Below are 18814 nucleotides of genomic sequence, written 5' to 3' on the forward strand. Positions count from 1 at the left end.
AAGAAGAGATTTAACTATTGCAGGAAACCTAGGCATGATATCCCTGAATGCAAGAACAGAATTGCATCTGAAAAGAAGAAGAAAGAGTCTGGTCTTGCAGTTTCTGGCTTTGCTCCTCCAGAAGATCGACATGAGTTAACCAGTTTTGCACAAGACCAGCATTGGGCTTTCTTGGCTACATGTCAGTATAATCCTGATATTCATGATGTTCATGATGCCTGCATGACAGTTTCCGATGTATCTGATGCGTGGTTATTGATAGTAATGCTAGCAAGCACATTACTTCCTGCAGGAAGTTATTTAGCTTACTTGAGCATACATCTAAGGGGGGCAGTGTCACATGTGCCGATAATTCATCATACCCAGTGAAAGGCGTTGGGCAAGTTGCTCTTACTTCTGTTTCTTGTAGCCTTGTCACTCTAGAGAATGTGCTTGATGTTCCAGGCATTCACAAGAACCTTATCTCTATTTCAGCCATAGCTACTTCTGGCTATCAGGTTCTTTTTTATGGTGTTCGGTGTGCAGTGTATGATGCTACACATGCCTTTATCGAGAATGAGAGTGGGCTGCACATTGCTCACCTTAATACAGACAGGGGAGGTGAATATATGTTTGTTGTTTTTTGGGCCTCCCGTGGCATTCGTCATCAGTGCACGGTGCCTTACTCTCCTCAAAATAATCTCGTGGCTGAGCACAAGAATAGATCAGTGATGGAGATGGCTAGGTGTATGTTGAAAGACAAGCAATTGCCTAACAAGTTGTGATTGGATGCTGTTATGTGTGTTAATTACATTTTGAATAGATGTCCCACAAAGGCATTGAAGACCCTCACACCTTATGAGGCTTGGAGAGGTCATAAGCCCCGGATTTCTCACATGAGGACTTTTGGATGCTTGGCATATGCCCCTGTGCCTTCTCAGACACGCACGAAGTTGAATAATAAAGCTGTCAAATGTATAGCAAGGGCTATAAGCTCTACCAGCCCCGCACGGGCAAGTGTTTTGTGAGTAGAGATGTTGTATTTGATGAATCTTGTAGGCTATCTCATGGGCTATCCATAGATGCCATATATACGTTGGTATGAGCCTTGTAGGCCTAGTTATAGTCAGTTAGGACTATGGGTACAATTAGCTTATGTACCATCTAGGTCAGTTAGGACACTTAGTCCAGTTAGGGCAGTTAGCCCTAGGGTTTTGTTATGTTGGCTCTCCCTTGGGCCTCCACACTTCAGTTTTACAGCATCTCGTTTTTCTTCATTGTGCTTCCATTTTTGAGCTTCCATTGCTTCCAACACCCAACAGTGGTATCAGCGCAGGTCGGGAATCCATTCCCTCAGCTATTGACAGCTTTCCCAAGCTGTTTGGCAGTCTCTGGAGCCCTCATTCTTGCTAATCTTGCTGGTTTTCACACTCCCACGAGTGTTTGATACCTTTCCAAGCAATTCCGTCGCGACAAATCTCATATTGACGCGAGAAGATCGCATTTTGGAGCAGGTACCGCGAAGGAGACGCATTTTGAAGCAAATTTGAGCACTTTTCTGCAACAAAACCTCATTTGTACGAAAAACTGTATGGCCCTGTCAGAAATTTCGTACATTGTACGGACTGTCAGAAATTTTGTACACCTGTACGGACTGTCAAAAATTTTACACGTGGAATCTGTACATTGTCAAAAATGTGTACGGAGCTGCCTCGGGATGCATGCCAATTATATTGAAGGTTTCTTAGCATTTCAGAGCTGCCTTGAGCTACGTGCCAACATTTTGTAGCTGCCTCGAGCTGCGTGTCGGTGTTTGGAGTCATTTGGAGCTGCTGAATTGATCCAGAGACTTTTCTTTGAGCCCTTTCCTCCTCATTTGGCATCCCTTTGCCTCGGACTGCGAGCTTCTCTCCATGGATCTCTTTCTCTCCATTTCTACGTGCTCTCCTCCTTGTGGGAGCAGTTCTTTTGCTGTAATTCTTATTTCCAGCCCTCAATGCATTGGCTTTTTTCCAATTTCTGCTTCATTTGCATTTTGTAAAGGCCTCGTGTTTCCTTGGAAGGCCTCGTGTTGCGTTTGGGGATTTTGCTTGCAACAGGTACACCTTGGGACAACAGAATCTTTTGCAAACATAAGCTTTGAAGCTTGGGCAGTTTTTTTGACACTTGATTCTGAGAGGTTGCCTTTCTCTCATTTGCTTTGCCAATTGGTGCATTTGCCTTGTATTTCAGCAACATGTGTGGTGGCAAAGATGATTTGTTTGGGCTGATTGGGGCCGATGACAAGCTTGATGGCACGAATTACCCCATGTGGTCATACATGATGGGGCATGTGTTCGTTGCCAAGAATCTATGGCATATTGTTTCAGGTTCTGAGGCCAGGCCTGCATACACTGTTACTGGTGCCACACCTGCAGCCTGTGCTTCTCCAGGTGATGGGGCTTCAGGTGACGATTCTACTGCTACAGCCAGAACTCCTGCACCTCCTGCTCCAGGTGCTTTGCCTCCTTCACAGGAGCAAATTCAGTGGGATGGTCGTGATGCCAAAGCACATGCCTTGATTACTCTTTCAGTGAAACGGGTTATTATCCCTCATATTCGGTCTTGCAAGACAGCTAAGCAAGTATGGGATCGGCTTGCATCTTTGTATCAGGTGCGAAATGAGGTGAGGGTTGCCTGTCTTCGCAGGTTGTTGAAAGATTTCAAGCTTGATGAGGGTGGTAACATGGATGCCTGTCTCACTAATGTGAAGGATTTCAAAGAGCAGTTGGCCAACATTGATGAGATTATGTCTAATTCTCAGCTGGTTTCTAAAACCCTTGATGGGTTGCCTAATTCATATCAAGGCTTTGCTACTACTTTGAGGTTTGTTGCAGGAGGTGATGCCAATCATTGCTCATTTGACCAGCTTGTTGCTCTTCTTCTTCAGGAGGAGCAAAGTTGTGTGAATCGCAATGCTACTATGTGTAGTGATCAAGCATTTCCTGCCCATCACAAACAAAAAGGTAAAAGCAAGGTTTCTGCTTTCAACCCCTCTCATTCCCATGTTGATCATTCACATGGTGCCTCTTCTTTAGGGGATAACAAAAAGAAGAAGAGATGTAACTATTGAAGAAAACCTTGGCATGATATTTCTGAATGTAGGAAGCGCATAGCATCTGAAAAGAAAAAGAAAGAGTCTGGTCTTGCAGTATCTGGTTCTTCTAGTGCGAAAGATCGACATGGGTTTAATTTCGCACAAGACCACCAATGGGCTTTCTTGGTTACATGTCAGTATAATCTTGATGTTCATGATGCTTGTATGGCAGTTTCAGATGTTCGTGATGCCTGTTTCTTTGATAGTGGTGCTAGCAAGCACGTCACTTCCTGTAGGAAGTTATTCAGCTCATTGGAGCTTACATCTAAGGGGGGCAGTGTCACATGTGTCAATAGCGCATCATATACTGGAAGATGCGGTCTTGTGTGCAAATTACATCTTGAATAGATGTCCTACAAAGGCATTGTAGACGATCGAGGCTTGGACGGGTCGTAAGCCTCGCATTTCCCACATGAGAACTTTTGGATGCTTAGCTTATGCTCATGTGCCTTCACAGAGACGCACTAAGTTTGATGATAAAGGTGTTAAATGCATTTTTATTGGGTATAGTTCAAAGAGCAGGGGCTATAAGCTATATTGGCCTTGCACAGGCAAGTGTTTTGTCTTTCATTCTACCTTTGCTGGACTGTCAAGAACAGCCCATTGTTGATGCCCAAGACATATTTGACAGCTTGATGCCTCGATCTCCATCCGATGCTCGGGATGATGTTCTATATGAGGTTGTACCTCCTCCATCTGTTGGTCATTTGCAGGCACATGTGCAGCCAGAAATTCAGCCTGATATGCCTATCATTGATCAGGATCATTTGCACACGGCTCTTGACCAAGAAAGAGCAGAAATTCAGGAGCCCAAAAAGGTACCTTGTTGGCTCCTTGACACATTAAAAGACAGCAAACAAGACACTCCTCTGCCAGCCCGTACGAGAGCAGCTGTACGGAAAGAGCATGCTAGTTTTCTTGCTACAACATGCAATGAAGAGCCATTATGTCATTAAGATGCCTTTCAGAATGATTGTTGGATGAAGGCCATGCAAGCTGAATTGGATTCTATCCATCGGAATGAGACTTGGGAGTTGTGTGATTTGCCTTATCGCAAGAATGCCATTGGAACTAAGTGGGTTTATAAGATCAAACGGAAAGCTGATGGTTCAGTGGACCGTTACAAAGCTCGTCTTGTTGCTAAGGGCTATGCTCAGTAGCATGGCATTGACTTTGTGGACACTTTTGCTCCCACTTCCAGAATCACTACCATTCGCATTGTTATTGCCTTCGTTGCCCACTTTCATTGGCAGACACATCAGCTTCATATTAAGACAACTTTCCTTCATGGGCATTTGTAGAAAGAGGTCTATGTTTCCGACCTCTTGGCTTTGAGGTTGAAGGTTCTGAAAGCAAGGTATGCTGCTTGAAAAAGGCCCTCTATGGATTGAAGCAGGCACCTCGGGCTTGGTATTCGAGAATTCATTCTCATTTGCTTACACTTGGCTTTCAGAACAGCCCTACAGAGGCTACCCTTTACATGTGCAAGCGTGGGATAGATTTGCTGATTTTAGTCCTTTATGTGGATGACATGCTTGTAACTAGGACACATGCTCAGCAAATTGCAGATTTTAAAATTGATTTGCAGCAGACATTTGCTATGTCTGATCTTTGTCTCTGCACTACTATCTGGGCATTCAATATGCTAGCAGTGAGGGGGGCATTTTGATGTCCCAATCCAAGTACATTGGCCAGCTTTTGCAGCGTTTTCAGTTTGAGGATTGCAAGCCAGTATCCACACGATTAGAGACCGGTTTTCACTTCTCTTATGAGGATGGCAGCGGTACATGTGATGTCACTCTCTATCAGCAGGCAGTTGGTTGTTTGATTTACCTATGTTTATCTATGCACCATTGGCATGCTGTGAAGCGTGTTTTCAGATATCTTAAAGGCACTCAGCTTTTAGGCCTTCTTTATGGGACTGATACTTCACTTTTCATGCATGGATTCACTGATAGTGATTGGGCTGGTTGTTCTGACACTCGTGTGTCACATAGTGGCAACTGTTTTATGCTTGGTACTTCATGTGTTTCTTGGTTCAGCAAGAAGCAGAGTACAGTTGCTAGTTCTAGCTGTGAAACTGAGTACAAAGCGGATTTTACAGCTACAGTGGAGTGTGTTTGGCTTCAGAAGCTAGTAGCAGATCTTTGTGCATGTCAGACTGCTCCTACCGTCATCTTCACTGATAGTCAGAGTGCTTTGGTTGTCGCATGGAATCCAGTTTTCCATGCTCGCACAAAGCACATTGAGGTTCACTATCACTGTGCGAGAGAGCGATTATCAGCAGGTGATATTGAGTTGTCTTATGTTCCCATTGAAGACAACTTGGCAGATCTTCTTACGAAGGCTCTACCTCGACCTAAGTTTGAGGCTTTTCGGCAAGCTTTAAACTTAGTACCTTTTGTAACTTGATCTGTTGTACTCTGTACAGTAATAGGTTGGTATATGCTACGGGACGAACATGTGCAACCACTACACTAGCTATTTAGGTATCCTGAACCATGTCCAGAATACTTCAGCCCATACCATGGAGCTGGTTTGTCATGGGCTATCCATAGATGCCACTTATACCTCGGGTGCACAAACCATAAGATTATCAACTCAACAGCAGTATCTTCAGACAGGCGAGATGCATATGGCATATCATGACTCTCAGGGCAATGAAGTATAGCATCTTCTTTTACAAAAGCAGCCTCAAGTAACACACCAGGAGCATCTTCAGTCGGATGCTGAATACATGAACAACATTGGAAGCAGGTGGATCATGTACTTCCAAGGCAGCAAAGGGAATTAATATGAGCAGGTTGGATAGTTGATTTGCTTCTGATGTCCTGCACCCTCTTCCAAACCTTAATGGTTTGCAAAATTGCATGGCTTCCTGTATGCTGAAAGTAGTGAGAGCAGTAGGGCGTGAAACAGGAGCGTGAACACTTTTTTAACCAATCTTGAGCAAAGTGACCCACTTCTTTATCTGTATAACAGTTATAGGGAAGGAGGCAAAATGCAAGCGAAAATACGATGGTGACTCCTAAGCCAAATCACGTTCCTTATATTGCAGAATTGGGAGAGCCATATCCTAGAGCACAAAGACCCACACATCTCGATTTGGCACTAAAAAATCCAAGTTTGGAAAATGTATTACTCTCCCAAACCGGGCTGCAAGTGTATGAATATGGGGCCATAAAAAACAGGTAACGATTTGAGAGTAACCCAAATGGGACAGCAGGACAAAAATCTGCTGAAGGATCGAAAGCAGGATCCCAAGGCTTAACATGTGCAAAAAGGCCATAACCCTAGATACCTGGCATTAATGACCTGCTCTGCTGGCCAAATTAAACACCTGAGCTTCCGATGAGCATCTTGCATAATAATGTCCTTTGCCCAAGAAGAAAAATATTTGCACCACATCTTCTCCTAGGGCATCTTTGGGCAAAGCCTTCAGCTGTTGCATATTGAGGATTCAACCCATGAAATACATACACACTCCTAATTTATTTGCCTTCTGCAGGCTAACAAGTACCTCAGGTTGTTTCATGCATTTCTTGAGCGTAGTGGCCGAAGATTGTACCCCTACTACAGAAGATTGCAGATGTTGTTCGCATTCCCTAAAAATTTGATGCAAAGTTGTGCTTGTACAAATTGCATGAGGGAAATTGAAAGGCATCAACTTGGAGGCCTTTTCCTGTTGCATAGCAAAGGGCAAACCATGCCTTTTCCTGCGAGTATCCGGATGTACTATAGTGAATTGAAAAGAGCCGATGTAGTTTCACGCAATCTTCATCGCCATCCTTGTTGAAGAGGTTGAAGGCTTACTTGAACTGAGTGATTTGATCACCCAAGAGCTGCTCCACCATCCTAGCGGTGGCCATCTACACACACACACACACACACATTTTTTTTTTTTTTTTGTGGGAAGAAATCTTTTATTGCTGTAGAATAATTACATTCATAGTTACTTCAAAAAACGAAGTAGCTACTACTCAACTGAAGATCTCAGTATAAGCTGCTGTATATACATCCTGATCAATCAAACGAGTCTGAAGACAATCATAGAATGATTGTTGCAGAGATCGTTTGAAAAAAAGAAAAGATAGGGTCCAATAGCGCACCCATACAAAAAATAAATCAAATCCCTGTCTCTGTGGATGAAAGCCAAACAACCAGAAAAATCTGCCAAAAGTAACAGTAGGAAATCACTGTCGAAGCCTCTGTCTGATGAGAGCAATGAGATCAGAAGTGTTTGGACAGGACCAAAAGATATGAAACACTGATTCAGTAGAGTGCTGACATCGGTGACAAACAGCTGAAGCAATATGTCTGCGTACGAGTAACTGTCCGGATGGAAAAATGCCAAGAAGAACTCGCCATAGGAAAAGCTGTTGTCATAGGGGGACTTTGTAATGCCAAAGGAGACGCAGCCTTTTTCTCCACCACTTCATTGGGCGATCCATATGCCAAACAGTATTTGCTTTGTGGGAAATCCAAGGCGGAGGTAATAACACTTTATACAGTGATGACACTGTGATATGTGAGAGCTTCAGAGGACGGGCGTATAAGGAAGGAGAGCGTAAGATCCAATCCTCAAGCCGATTCTGAAGTTCTAAATGGGGTACCGGCAAGTACGGTTGGAGCATTGCTGAAATTCGATGCCATAAAGGACGATAATGAGCTCCCAAGCCATATTTGCGAGCAGCCGTTGAAAAAGATAAGATTGTGCCATCATCTTGAAGTACATCCGCCATAGATGAAATGCCTTTGAAGGAGAGAAAATAAGAACGTCGGGGTTCTTGTATGGCCAAAGGGGGGTGGAAAACTTTAGACCAAAAAATATTCTCTACCCTCAAAGAGTTGCCCAAGAGAGAGTCCCTGCCATGCCATTCCAAATGGGATAGAATATGTTTCCAATCAAGAAGCAGACGAGAGACAAAAGGGCATCCTCTGATCTTGCCTTGGATAGAGCCAAATAAAAAATCCCACTGAGTAAGCTACCAATGCCCAAAGGCAGATGTATGAAGACACACACACACACACACACACTTTTTTTTTTTGTGAGAATACACACACACACACACACACTTTTGTGAGAATAATTACATTCATAGCTGCTTCAAAAAACGAAGTAGCTACTACTCAACAAAAGATCTCAGTATAAGCTGTATACACATCCTGATCAATCAAACGAGTCTGAAAACAATCGTAGAATGATTGTTGCAGAGATCGTTTGAAAAAAAGAAAGGATGAAAATAGTGGATCACCAAAGACTCTATGATTTCTATTCATCCATAAAGTCCATAGGGTCCAATATCGCACCCATACAAAAAATAAATCAAAACCCTGTCTCTGGGGATGAAATCCAAACAACCAGAAAAATCTGCCAAAAGTAACAGTAGGAAATCGCTGTCGAAGCCTCTGTCTGATGAGAGCAATGAGATCTCACACACACACACACACACACACACATACACACAAAAAGAGAGGCGAATGTTTCAAAAACATCTGTCTGTGTAGCTCATCCACCATGATAACTTCAAAAAAACCCCTGGTTGCATAGTGTACTTTACAAACGAACGATCCAGCCAGTGTGCGTGTCAACCAGTTGCCTATCTCTGCGGCAGGTGGCATCCGGCATGGAAAAAATAATATGACTGCATTTTTAGCATATTCTCTGACTAGATCCACAATTTCATCTACCTCAACCTTGAGGCCAACTGAAGGAACCGAGTCTTTTCACTCTTTCCTCGTGTTTGCAAATCCTTCATGCATGACATCATATACCAGTTGGGCCTCAAGAGTATCATGTACCGGGTCATGCTGACCCTCAACCTGCTTTTGCTTCTTGCAGTGAACTGAACGCTCCTTTTGAAACGTTTTTTCATATGAATATTCAGCCATAGATTTGTAAGAAATGGAACTCAGGAAGGAATTACTTGTAAAAGGGTAGTGGAGGCAAAAAAACCAGTCCCGAAGAAATATCCACAGGAAGCCCATAGAGAAGAGAAAAAGAGTATATTTGTAAGGAGATAGAAGGGAAAGAGGGATGTAGAGGTCGTTAGAAGATAATAAACAGTTTTGTAGAGGAAAAAGGGAGAAAAACCAGTAAAAAACCCCAGATGAACTATATTTCAGAGGAAAAGGTAAGATTTTGGCGATGGGAAAGGTGTAGCAGATCCAAAGACTAAAGAGGAGAAAAACAGGAGCAAGAGCCTTCAAAGTCAGCGCGTGGAAGTAATCCGCAAGCGAAACCCTGTGTGGACAAGAGCCGAGAACCAGGGATGGACTGGGAACAGCAGAACTGTTGCAAGCGGAGATGTCCGTACAGGCCGTACACCTGTACGGAATCCGTACGGAACTCTGACGGGCTGTACGGCTGGTATTACATGTTCCAGATCACTGGTTTTGAGGCTCTGATGCAGCGCGACTGGGAGCTGAGGCTCACGGGCTGGTTGCTTGAGGCTCTAGAGCTCACTTCTCTCTCTCACACACACTTTTTGTGGGAAGAAATCTTTTCTCTCTCTCACACACACTTTTTTTTTTTGGTAAAACCGAGATACTTATATTATGAAACATTTATTTACATCCAGGCAGTGCTCAAAATAGAGCTACAGCCCTATCCATTAGAAATAGTAAAAGAAAAGTTGAATACAAGAAACATCCAAATCTTCCTCATGTAAGGCATCATATAATGACTGCCTTAATGAGGCTCTGAAAAACTCATAAGGATGCTGAAGAGGAGAATTCAGAAATGCTTGATTGCGCTGCAGCCAGAGCGTCCATAAGGCTCAGTATCTGATCCAGTGGAAGAAGAGAGAATACTATGACAAAGAAGCTGATAGTTTGCCATACATCCACAAAAACGTGTAGAACCTGTGTGCTGGAAATCTGAGAGATAAAAAATAGGAGATTCTATCTAGAAGGTCTCTGGAATATGAACAAAACCACAATAAATGCGGAATACTCTCCGATGCAAGGTGACATCTTGGACAGAGAGGTGAAGCTATCCGTCGTTTAGCCAATTTCACTCCCACTGGAAGAATACCAACAATACATCTCCATAGGAATAGTCGTTGTTTCAATAGCTTTTTCAACTTCCATATCATTTGCAATCTTCCTTTCCACCAGGCTAATGATTTGTTCATATGCCATAAAGAATTAGCATGATGGGCAATCCAAGGAGGAGGTAATATCAATCGATAAGCCTGTATAGAAGTCAATAACTGCAAAGGCTTAGAAGAAATGCTTGGACTTGAAGGCTGAAGGTGCCAATCTTTAAGCCTGTCAATTCCATTCAATGTTGGAATCGGAACCAGAGGAAGTAGGAAGTCAACAATAGCTTTCCAAATAGGTCTATGATGCATTGCCAGGTTGTATTGTCGACATGCTACTGGAAAAGGGAGAATATTTCCTTGCATATCTACAACGTCATCAATGAACCGGATACCCATTTTCATAAGATTGTAAGCTCTGATGGGTTGTTGAGCAGCAAGGGGAGAGGAAAACACAGCACTCCAATGAATACTCTCCAATCTGAGTGAAGATGCTAGAGAAGCAGGATGAGGAGACCATTTGATGTGAGAGAGTACTTGCTTCCAATCCTGAATCAAGGAATTAGAAAATGGACAACCAGGGATTTTACCTTGAAATTTTCCAAGTACTACTTCCGATGGATCTACTAGCCAATGTCCATAAGCATGTGTGCGCATCTGACCACACAAAATTGATAGCATAATAGACCAAGGCTGCTCTTGTTGAAAGAATGTCTTGAGAATAGTGATCTTTCTTGCCAACACATGATATTTGATGTTTATTATATTCAAACCACCATGCATTCTGGGTGAGCAAAGCAAGTCCATTTTGAGCAACCGTAAAGCTTTTTTATGAAGCTTAGTTTTCCAAAAAATCTCCATGGCTTGAGACATAAAAGATGTGAGATCTTGAGATGACCAATGTAATAGAGGAAGGTAGAACTGGACATAAGCTAGAACAATAGACTGGACAATTCGAAGCCGTACATGTAGAGGCCAAGTGGAGATCTTCCAATATTCTAATTTGTCCTGAATTTTGTTGAACACCCACGACATTTGTTGCTTCTTGCTGATTTTCTAGCCAATAGGATAGCCCAAATGTCTTACTGTATTTTCCGGTTGAATAATCTGGCCTGGCCACAGAATAGCATGCCAATCACAATGCTTGAGAGGCAAGAGTTTTGATTTCTGAAAATTAATTTTAAGACCAGCTGACAACCCAAAATCTGAAAGGGTATCCATCAAGAGGCGAATCTCCAATGGACTGTTCTTTAGCATGAAGAATGAATCATCTGCATAGGCCTGTGCTATGAAGGGTCGTGAACCAGAAATCTGAAGCCCCTCTAGCTGTCCAGTATCAACCATGTGATCCATATAAAGAAGCAAAGGATGTGAAGCGATGGCATAAAGCAAGGCACTAAGAGGGCATCCTTGTCGAACTGAACGTTCGAGAGTCCGAGACTCAGACAAATGTTTCCCTATATAGCATTGTGTAGTGGAATTTGAGTAAAGCCAATATATGACATTAGCTAGCTTTGGCCCAAAACCAAGTTTTAGCATGATTTGAGAGACATAATCCCACTGTATTGTATCAAATGCCTTCGCCACATCCACCTGCATGACCAACACATCTTGATCTGAATATTTGGCATATTCCATTGCGATAAGAGTGTTAGAGATATTGTCATGTATGTGCCGTCTTGGAACAAAACCATATTGCCTGGGATGAATTCCATCATGAAGGATATCCTTTATCCGGTGTACCAACATTTTGGCAATCAGTTTGTATATTACCAGCATCAAAGGGATGGGCCTCCAGTCATCCATAGTCTTACAAAGAATTTTTTTGGGCACAAGCTTAACCAGACCATGCTTCCAAGCTGAGGGAAGATGTTGGTGCTGCCATGCTTCATTAATAAACTGCAGAATTGGACCCTTCATTTCAGGCCAAAAGGCTTCAAAAAATTCAACCGTCAGACCGTCCCAGCCAGGGGATTTATGTTTACCCAAATGCTTAAGGGCTTCATCCAATTCATCCTCTGAAAAGGACATTTCCAGCATTGAGGCTTTTTGCGGGGAGACAATGGGAGAAACAAGCTCAGTAAATCTGGACAGCTTGCGTTTATCATTGGCATCAATTATGGAGGAAGCACAAGACAGTAATTGCTGCTCAGAATCAGATAGAGATCTTTGATGACTAATCTGTACCAAATACTGCTTGTATGATTTTGCCCACTGGATATGCTGTCTGGTTTCTGCCATGTACCATCTTCCATATTCCTTAATGACATTTTGAATATGATGTATGAAAGAGATCCAAGCAAATTCCAGATCCTCCTGAGCATGGGATAGCAATGGCCTGCAAGCCAGTCTGATCATATGCCGAAATTTTTCATGAGAAAGATATAATTGATTAACCTGTAAATTTCTGACTTAAGAGAGCTGCAAGTCATCCTGAGGCATACCAAAAGAAAGGGTGAGCCAAAGTGGAGTGTGATCAGATAATTGTTGTGAATAATCAGTCCACATCTGACATGTTTATTCATCATATTGCTGAGCATGAATGAGATAATATCTATCAAGCCTGGCCTAATAATCTGTAAAAGCATTATGATGATATGTAAATCCCATCACTGAAGGATGAGTTGCTGTCCATAAATCTGCAAATCGAAGTGATGATGTCATGTGTTCCCATTGCTGGATTTCAGAGGGCAGCATATGTGATTTATGAGTGGTATTGTCCTTCCAGTGAGGATAATTGTTGAAATCACCACAAAGTAAAGCATTAGAGGACCAAGGATATTGCTTTATGGAGTTCCACATTTGAGCTCTGGAAGCTGAATTTTGAGAGGCATACAAAGATCCTATTTCAAAAATCTCTCCATTGATCATACATTGGATAATCATCCATCGTCCACCTAGATCATTATATGCTATCCAAGGTTGCAGATCCTGTCTGGCTAAAATACACAGCCCAGAGAATTGTTCAGATCCTGAATAAAATATATCATATCCAGAAAAAAACCCATGCTGGCCAGCAAAAAAATGCTGATTATGCTCTTGCAGACATACAACATCGGGATGAGTTGTATTTATATAATGCCAAAGAAGCCTCCATTTATTCTGGTTGCAGAGGCCCTGTATTTTATAGGAAAAACATTTAAGAGAAGCACGCATGAAAATATATACAAGAGAATGATCGGTCCTCCAAAAGAACGGGAGGCCTCAAGCCTTTGCCATTGCCACAGGGTCTTGCTGACCCTCAGCTTCCAATTCCCTGATAATGTCATCTTCTTCACAAAGGGGAAGACCCTTCTTGACTGCATTGACCCATGCCTTTGAGATGGGGCTGCTTGAAGAGGTAGAAGATTGTCCTGGAGAAGGAGCAGAGGCATCCCAATTACGAGATTGGAGAGGTCTTTGTTTGAGAGGCACCGTCTTCTTTGCAGTCTGCCAGCCCTCATGAGATGATGAATATTTTCTCCTCCTAACTTGCTTTTGCCTTTATCCTTATTTTGAGCTGAATTGGCCTGGCTCCCTGTATGAATTGAAGGCTTTGCTCCTTTAGCTTCAATCTTTTCCACATATGTCTTCTGACCTCCTTTATTAGATGGCAGAGGAATAGCAGCTGGAGGAGGTGGATGAAGGATAGAAGGACACTCCGAAGCAAGATGCCCAAATTTGTGACAAGAAAAACAAGCTCCAGCAAAAATGCCCCATTTTAAAGTGAAAAATTTCTTGCCCAAATTAACACCCTCAGTCTCAACTGCAATAGAGGAAGGGGTCGGTCTATCAGTATCCCTTAATATGCAAAAACAATTTTTATTACCTGTTGGACGAGGGGGACAGATCACTTGTCCCAATGTCATAGCTAAACCTGGAAGCTCTGTTCTCATATAATCTGGAAAATCAACCACTTCAACCCATACGGGGCAATGATGCTTGATGAGGTTCTGATAGTCCTTATTAGGGGACCAGGGCATGATATGCACCATCTGGCGACCGAAAAATAAAGGAGACATTTCCAGCATCTTTTGTTTTATCAAAGCATCCAAAAGATGAACTTCATAAAATCCTCGGGAGGCAAAATAGACTCCTTCTACATAGCATCCACCTAGGAGAGAATTCACCCATTGTCCCACATCATTAGCAGAGGGAATTTTGCCTGGAAAAAGATGATAACTGCAGTTTGAGAGAGCTTCTTCAAAGGTTGCACAAGAGATGGCAGCTTCATTTTGTAAGTGAGTTCCGGAGCAGGTTGAATCCATTCCCTTCTGCTTTGTTGAAAATCATCATTCAGCATAGGAAGGAGCTATGGGGGAAGAGGTTTCTCTTAATTGTCTTTTGGGTTCAAGAGAGAGGGCTCTCTTGACATAGTACTTGTTTGGTTCTGCCATGGCAGCTAAGGGATTCAACAGATATCAAACAGCGAGAAATCGGACTGAGCACAAAGAAGGGCTGGCAGGCTGTACGGAGGCTGAACTGACGCACTGTATGGTGGCACAAAGAAACTGACAGAGTTGTACAGACAGAAGGAGAGATTGCAGGAAAGAACTGACAAACTGTACGGGACTGCTGACAGGCTGTACGGGAAAACAGATTGTGTACGTTAGATTCAAACAACTGTACGGGAACAGTACGGACGGGCTACGGACGGGCTGTACGGGAAAGTGCGGACGAGCTGTACGGAATTTGAGAAGGATGACTGCACGGGAAAGTACGGACGAGCTGTACGGAAATTTGAGAAGGATAACTGCAGGTACGAGCTGTCGTGCAAGATGGAACGGAATCCTTACGGTGGCTTCGTACGGAAACCGTACGACGACTGTACGGTGGTACGGATAGCGACGCTGATCAGCGAGCACTCCTCTCCGCTTCTCTCACGACCGTCGCCTCTCACCCAGCACACACACACTCTCTCTCTCTCTCTCACACACACTCACACATGCCACACACACATCATCACACACAGACACAGACACAGACACACACACACACACCAGGCACTGAGGTAGACCTCCTACACACTTTTTTTTTTTTTGGGTAAATCCATGAGAGGTATATTATCAGCAAGATTTACATGAGGGTCTCAAAAAACAGAGAGCCTCAACAGGAAATCAAAAGCAAAGCGAAACTATGTCTAGGCATGACTGAGGAAGATCTCCTTGATGGCAAGCATCATAGATAGATTGCCGTAGGGAGAGTCTGAAATATTCATAAGATTGCAAGAACGGATTCCCAAAATATCTCATGTTGTGATCCTGCCATATGGTCCAAAAAGCCCAATATCTGACCCAGTACAAAAATAAAGAGTAATGGGCCAGGGTTGTAGGAAGTCTGCCAAAAAGCCAAAAATGTTTCCCAAAAGGAGAGTTAGGGAAACGAAGGCGAAGTTTGGAGACCTCCTACACACACACTTTTTTTTTTTTGGTAAAATCCAGTGCACTGTATTTATATTGTCATAACTTTACAAGAGGGAAAGTCTCCAAGAATGGGGAGTATCCCACAGATCAGAAGCATAAAAAGAAAAGCTCAATGCAAGATGCATGCATATCACCCTCATGGCAGGCATCATATAAAGATTGCCGCAATGAGGCTCTAAAAGATTGATATGACTTTTGAAACTGGCGGCCCAAGTAGGCCAAATTGTGCTCTTCCCAGATTGTCCAAAGAGCCCAATATCTCACCCATGAGAGAAAGAGTGAGTATTGAGATAAAGGCCTCCTAAATCTGCCAAATATCCAAAAATGTTTCCCAAATATGTGACTCGGGAAATGGAGTCACATATTTCAGATCATCTTCGCCTCCTACACACACACACACACACACATGCATGCACACCCATTCCTCTTGTTCCCTTGATGTAAGCCTTCTATACTTTAACAAATGGAGTATCTACCTAGGATGAAGAGGCAGTTCTGTTTGACCTAGACTCAGCATTGTAGCCCAACACATGACATGTCTGTGGAGAGAGACATGAACAGCTAATAGAAAGTTAAACCCCTTGACTTTTGACCCTTGGAAAGTCTTGATGGATCTCATCTGCAATTTAAAGGTCACTCTGTTCTTTCAAGCAGCACTGTCACATCAGCAATGTTTAATGATATGGACATCCTAGACTAGTTGGAACGGTCACGGTCTAAGCTGATTATAAGTCAGTCAGCTACAGTGGGCTATGGGCACTGGATGATTAAATTGAAATTTGAGGAAGCACTCCCTGGCCCCAAAGCTTCAACCAAAGAATACATTTATCAAGTTAGGCATTGCATGGTGAACAGGCTCAGGTTAGCATTGATCCTTCCAAGTGAGGAACATGCAAGACGAAGATTGCATTTGTTATTGATAACAGTAATGTTTTCATGATCTCCATCATTGTATGTATCTATATTAGAAATAAGTGTATGGGTAGCTGTAGAAAAGGGTTCTGTATTGTGCTCGATGGGTTCTTGGCATGAAGTGTTACATCAAAAAACCTTTTCTGTGGGTTTAGTACAATGCTAAGTTCAACTTTTGTAACACAATGTTCGTCCTTCTAACCTCGCTTTTGGATGTATTTTTGGCAGGTAATGGCAGATTTTTCATTTCTACCTTTTGGTGGTGGTCCTCGAAAATGTGTTGGTGATCAATTTGCTTTTATAGAATCGACGATGGGATTAGCAATGATACTGCAAAAGTTCGACGTGGCACTTCGTGATCTTCCTCAGGATGTACAGCTTGTAACTGGGGCAACATTGCATACAAAGAATGGTTTGTGGTGTAGGCTCAAGAGCAGGAAAACTGCACAAATTTCCGGTAATTCAACTCGCAGCAATAGCTTGGCTATAAGCTAGTTTGAGAACAGATTTTGCTATCTAATTATGTGAACAAAGAAACTGCATACGTTCCATTAGAAATTAAAGGCTCCATGAATTTTAACATGGTGGTTGGCGAGTGATTATGGTTGGAAGGTCTCTGTATAATGGGTGCTATATGACCTTCCATGCTTGCAGTCGTGATTGCTTTACAATTTTCATCAACCGAATCTTTTTTGTGTTGGCATTACGTGCTTTTTCTTAAGTAATTATATTTATAGTGCACATATAGTTAACTGCAGTAATATGCATGGAAGGACTTACTTGATATGTAAATAAATGTGATTTCTCCATTTTTAGTGTGCAAGAAATTGAGGTATGTTCGGGGCTATGATGGGCACCTTTTTGGAAAAATACTTCTTGCTGATGCTGATTGTCATTTCTGACTTTCCCAATGGCCATGAACGCTATCTCAGCAACACCTCAGCCCTTCATTTTATGTGCATTGATGAATCATGCTTCTCCATCATTAACCATATTGAGCAGAGAACTCCAACCTCACCCAACATCACAAAGAGGAAAAAGCTTTGGGATGAAGGATTTCGTCAGGTCTGGTCATCCCATGGGCTTCGATTATGGAAAAGGCAGAGATATTGGTATGTGCACAAATGTATAAACAATATTCCTGGTCTATCTTTATACAGTGTTCATGTATGCAGCATGCTTAAAAGAGGAAGATATGGCTTTAAGATAGTGTCCATTTCCATCGAGAAACAATCAACATTGAACAATTTATTGCCATGGTGTCTTTTTGAACCACCAATAAATTTTGAGAAATGGTAAAGCAAGTGACACTCTTTGGAGAACTGAAAGTCTAGCATCTTCTCCTACCACAGGGTCTAGGAGGTGGCATAGCCACCCACATATGGCATGGACATACTCTTTGTGTACAAGAGGGTTCCAGGTAGAGTACACACCACATAGGGGTTGTCAAAGGAGGTAAGTGGCATAATTGGGGTGAAGGTGGTGTGTGTCACAAGGGCATGATTTCTGGCACGTGCATGTGGACATGACCCTGGGAAAGCAAGGAGCGAGGTCATGGGTTGCTTGGTGTGCTAGAATCCCTAGCAAAAGTGCCTTGGGGGTGAATTTTATGGTTTGGACCAAGAAGGGAGAAAAATACCCTTAGTTTTCAAGTTGGGCCATTGGTATGCTTCCAAAAAGAGCTCCACTAGAGGGAGTTAGAGGCAAATGGAAGAGGATGCCATGTGGCACCTTCCAAATGCAAACCAACTTGGTAAGGTTTCCAATGGAAGCTCCTAGGAAGAACCAGGAAGAAAAGAGACGACGGGCGCACGCGAAAATAGGGGAGGGACTGGCTGGTCACCACTCTGGTTGACGGACCTGAAGGTGGGTTGGCCGAGGAGTAGTAAGGAAATGGCGCACGCGAGAGCTCACGGGCTGGGCTTCTAGTTAAGCCATGGGCTGGTCAGTTGGTCAATGAATAGTGGGTACATGGGTTGCTTGTGAATGAGTGGAAGCACATGGGCTCTGCCAATCATCCCATATGGCGTGCATCAGGAACTCTTTGCTGGTAGTCGTTTGGAAGTGCATACGAGTGGCTACGCTGATTCCCTTACAGACGTGCTTGCATGGCTGAGTCTGACGGTGCTTTTTGACTTTGTGGGAGTTGGTCGGTTTGCTCAACGGCCCTGGTTCTCTTTCCTTAGATTGCAGGTTGCAAAAGGGGAGCTCAGCTTGTCGGCAAGGATTCCGTGGAGGCTTTAGACTAACTCGGGAGAGCTTGGCTGGTCGCTAAGGTCAGGCTTTATATCGAGTATTGGCCTGGGACCCTGGGTGGTCACAAAGGCGGGTTACTAAGCTGC

General features: G+C 43.1%; 1 protein-coding gene across 1 annotated transcript in view; it reads left to right on the forward strand.

Annotated features, from left to right (window-relative positions):
- Positions 1-17226, forward strand: part of CYP97B3 (cytochrome P450, family 97, subfamily B, polypeptide 3) — a 147167-nt gene extending 129941 nt beyond the window's left edge. Inside the window, exon 14 of the mRNA XM_087373252.1 lies at positions 16701-17226. Coding sequence (XP_087229378.1) covers positions 16701-16967 — 267 coding nt within the window. The 3' untranslated portion in view covers positions 16968-17226. The remainder of the gene's footprint in view (positions 1-16700) is intronic.
- The last annotated feature ends 1588 nt before the right edge of the window (positions 17227-18814 follow it).

Source organism: Dipteris shenzhenensis, chromosome 4, assembly GCF_047967505.1.
Source record: "Dipteris shenzhenensis isolate YYH24624 ecotype China chromosome 4, Dip_SZ_1.0, whole genome shotgun sequence".
NCBI lineage: Eukaryota > Viridiplantae > Streptophyta > Polypodiopsida > Gleicheniales > Dipteridaceae > Dipteris > Dipteris shenzhenensis.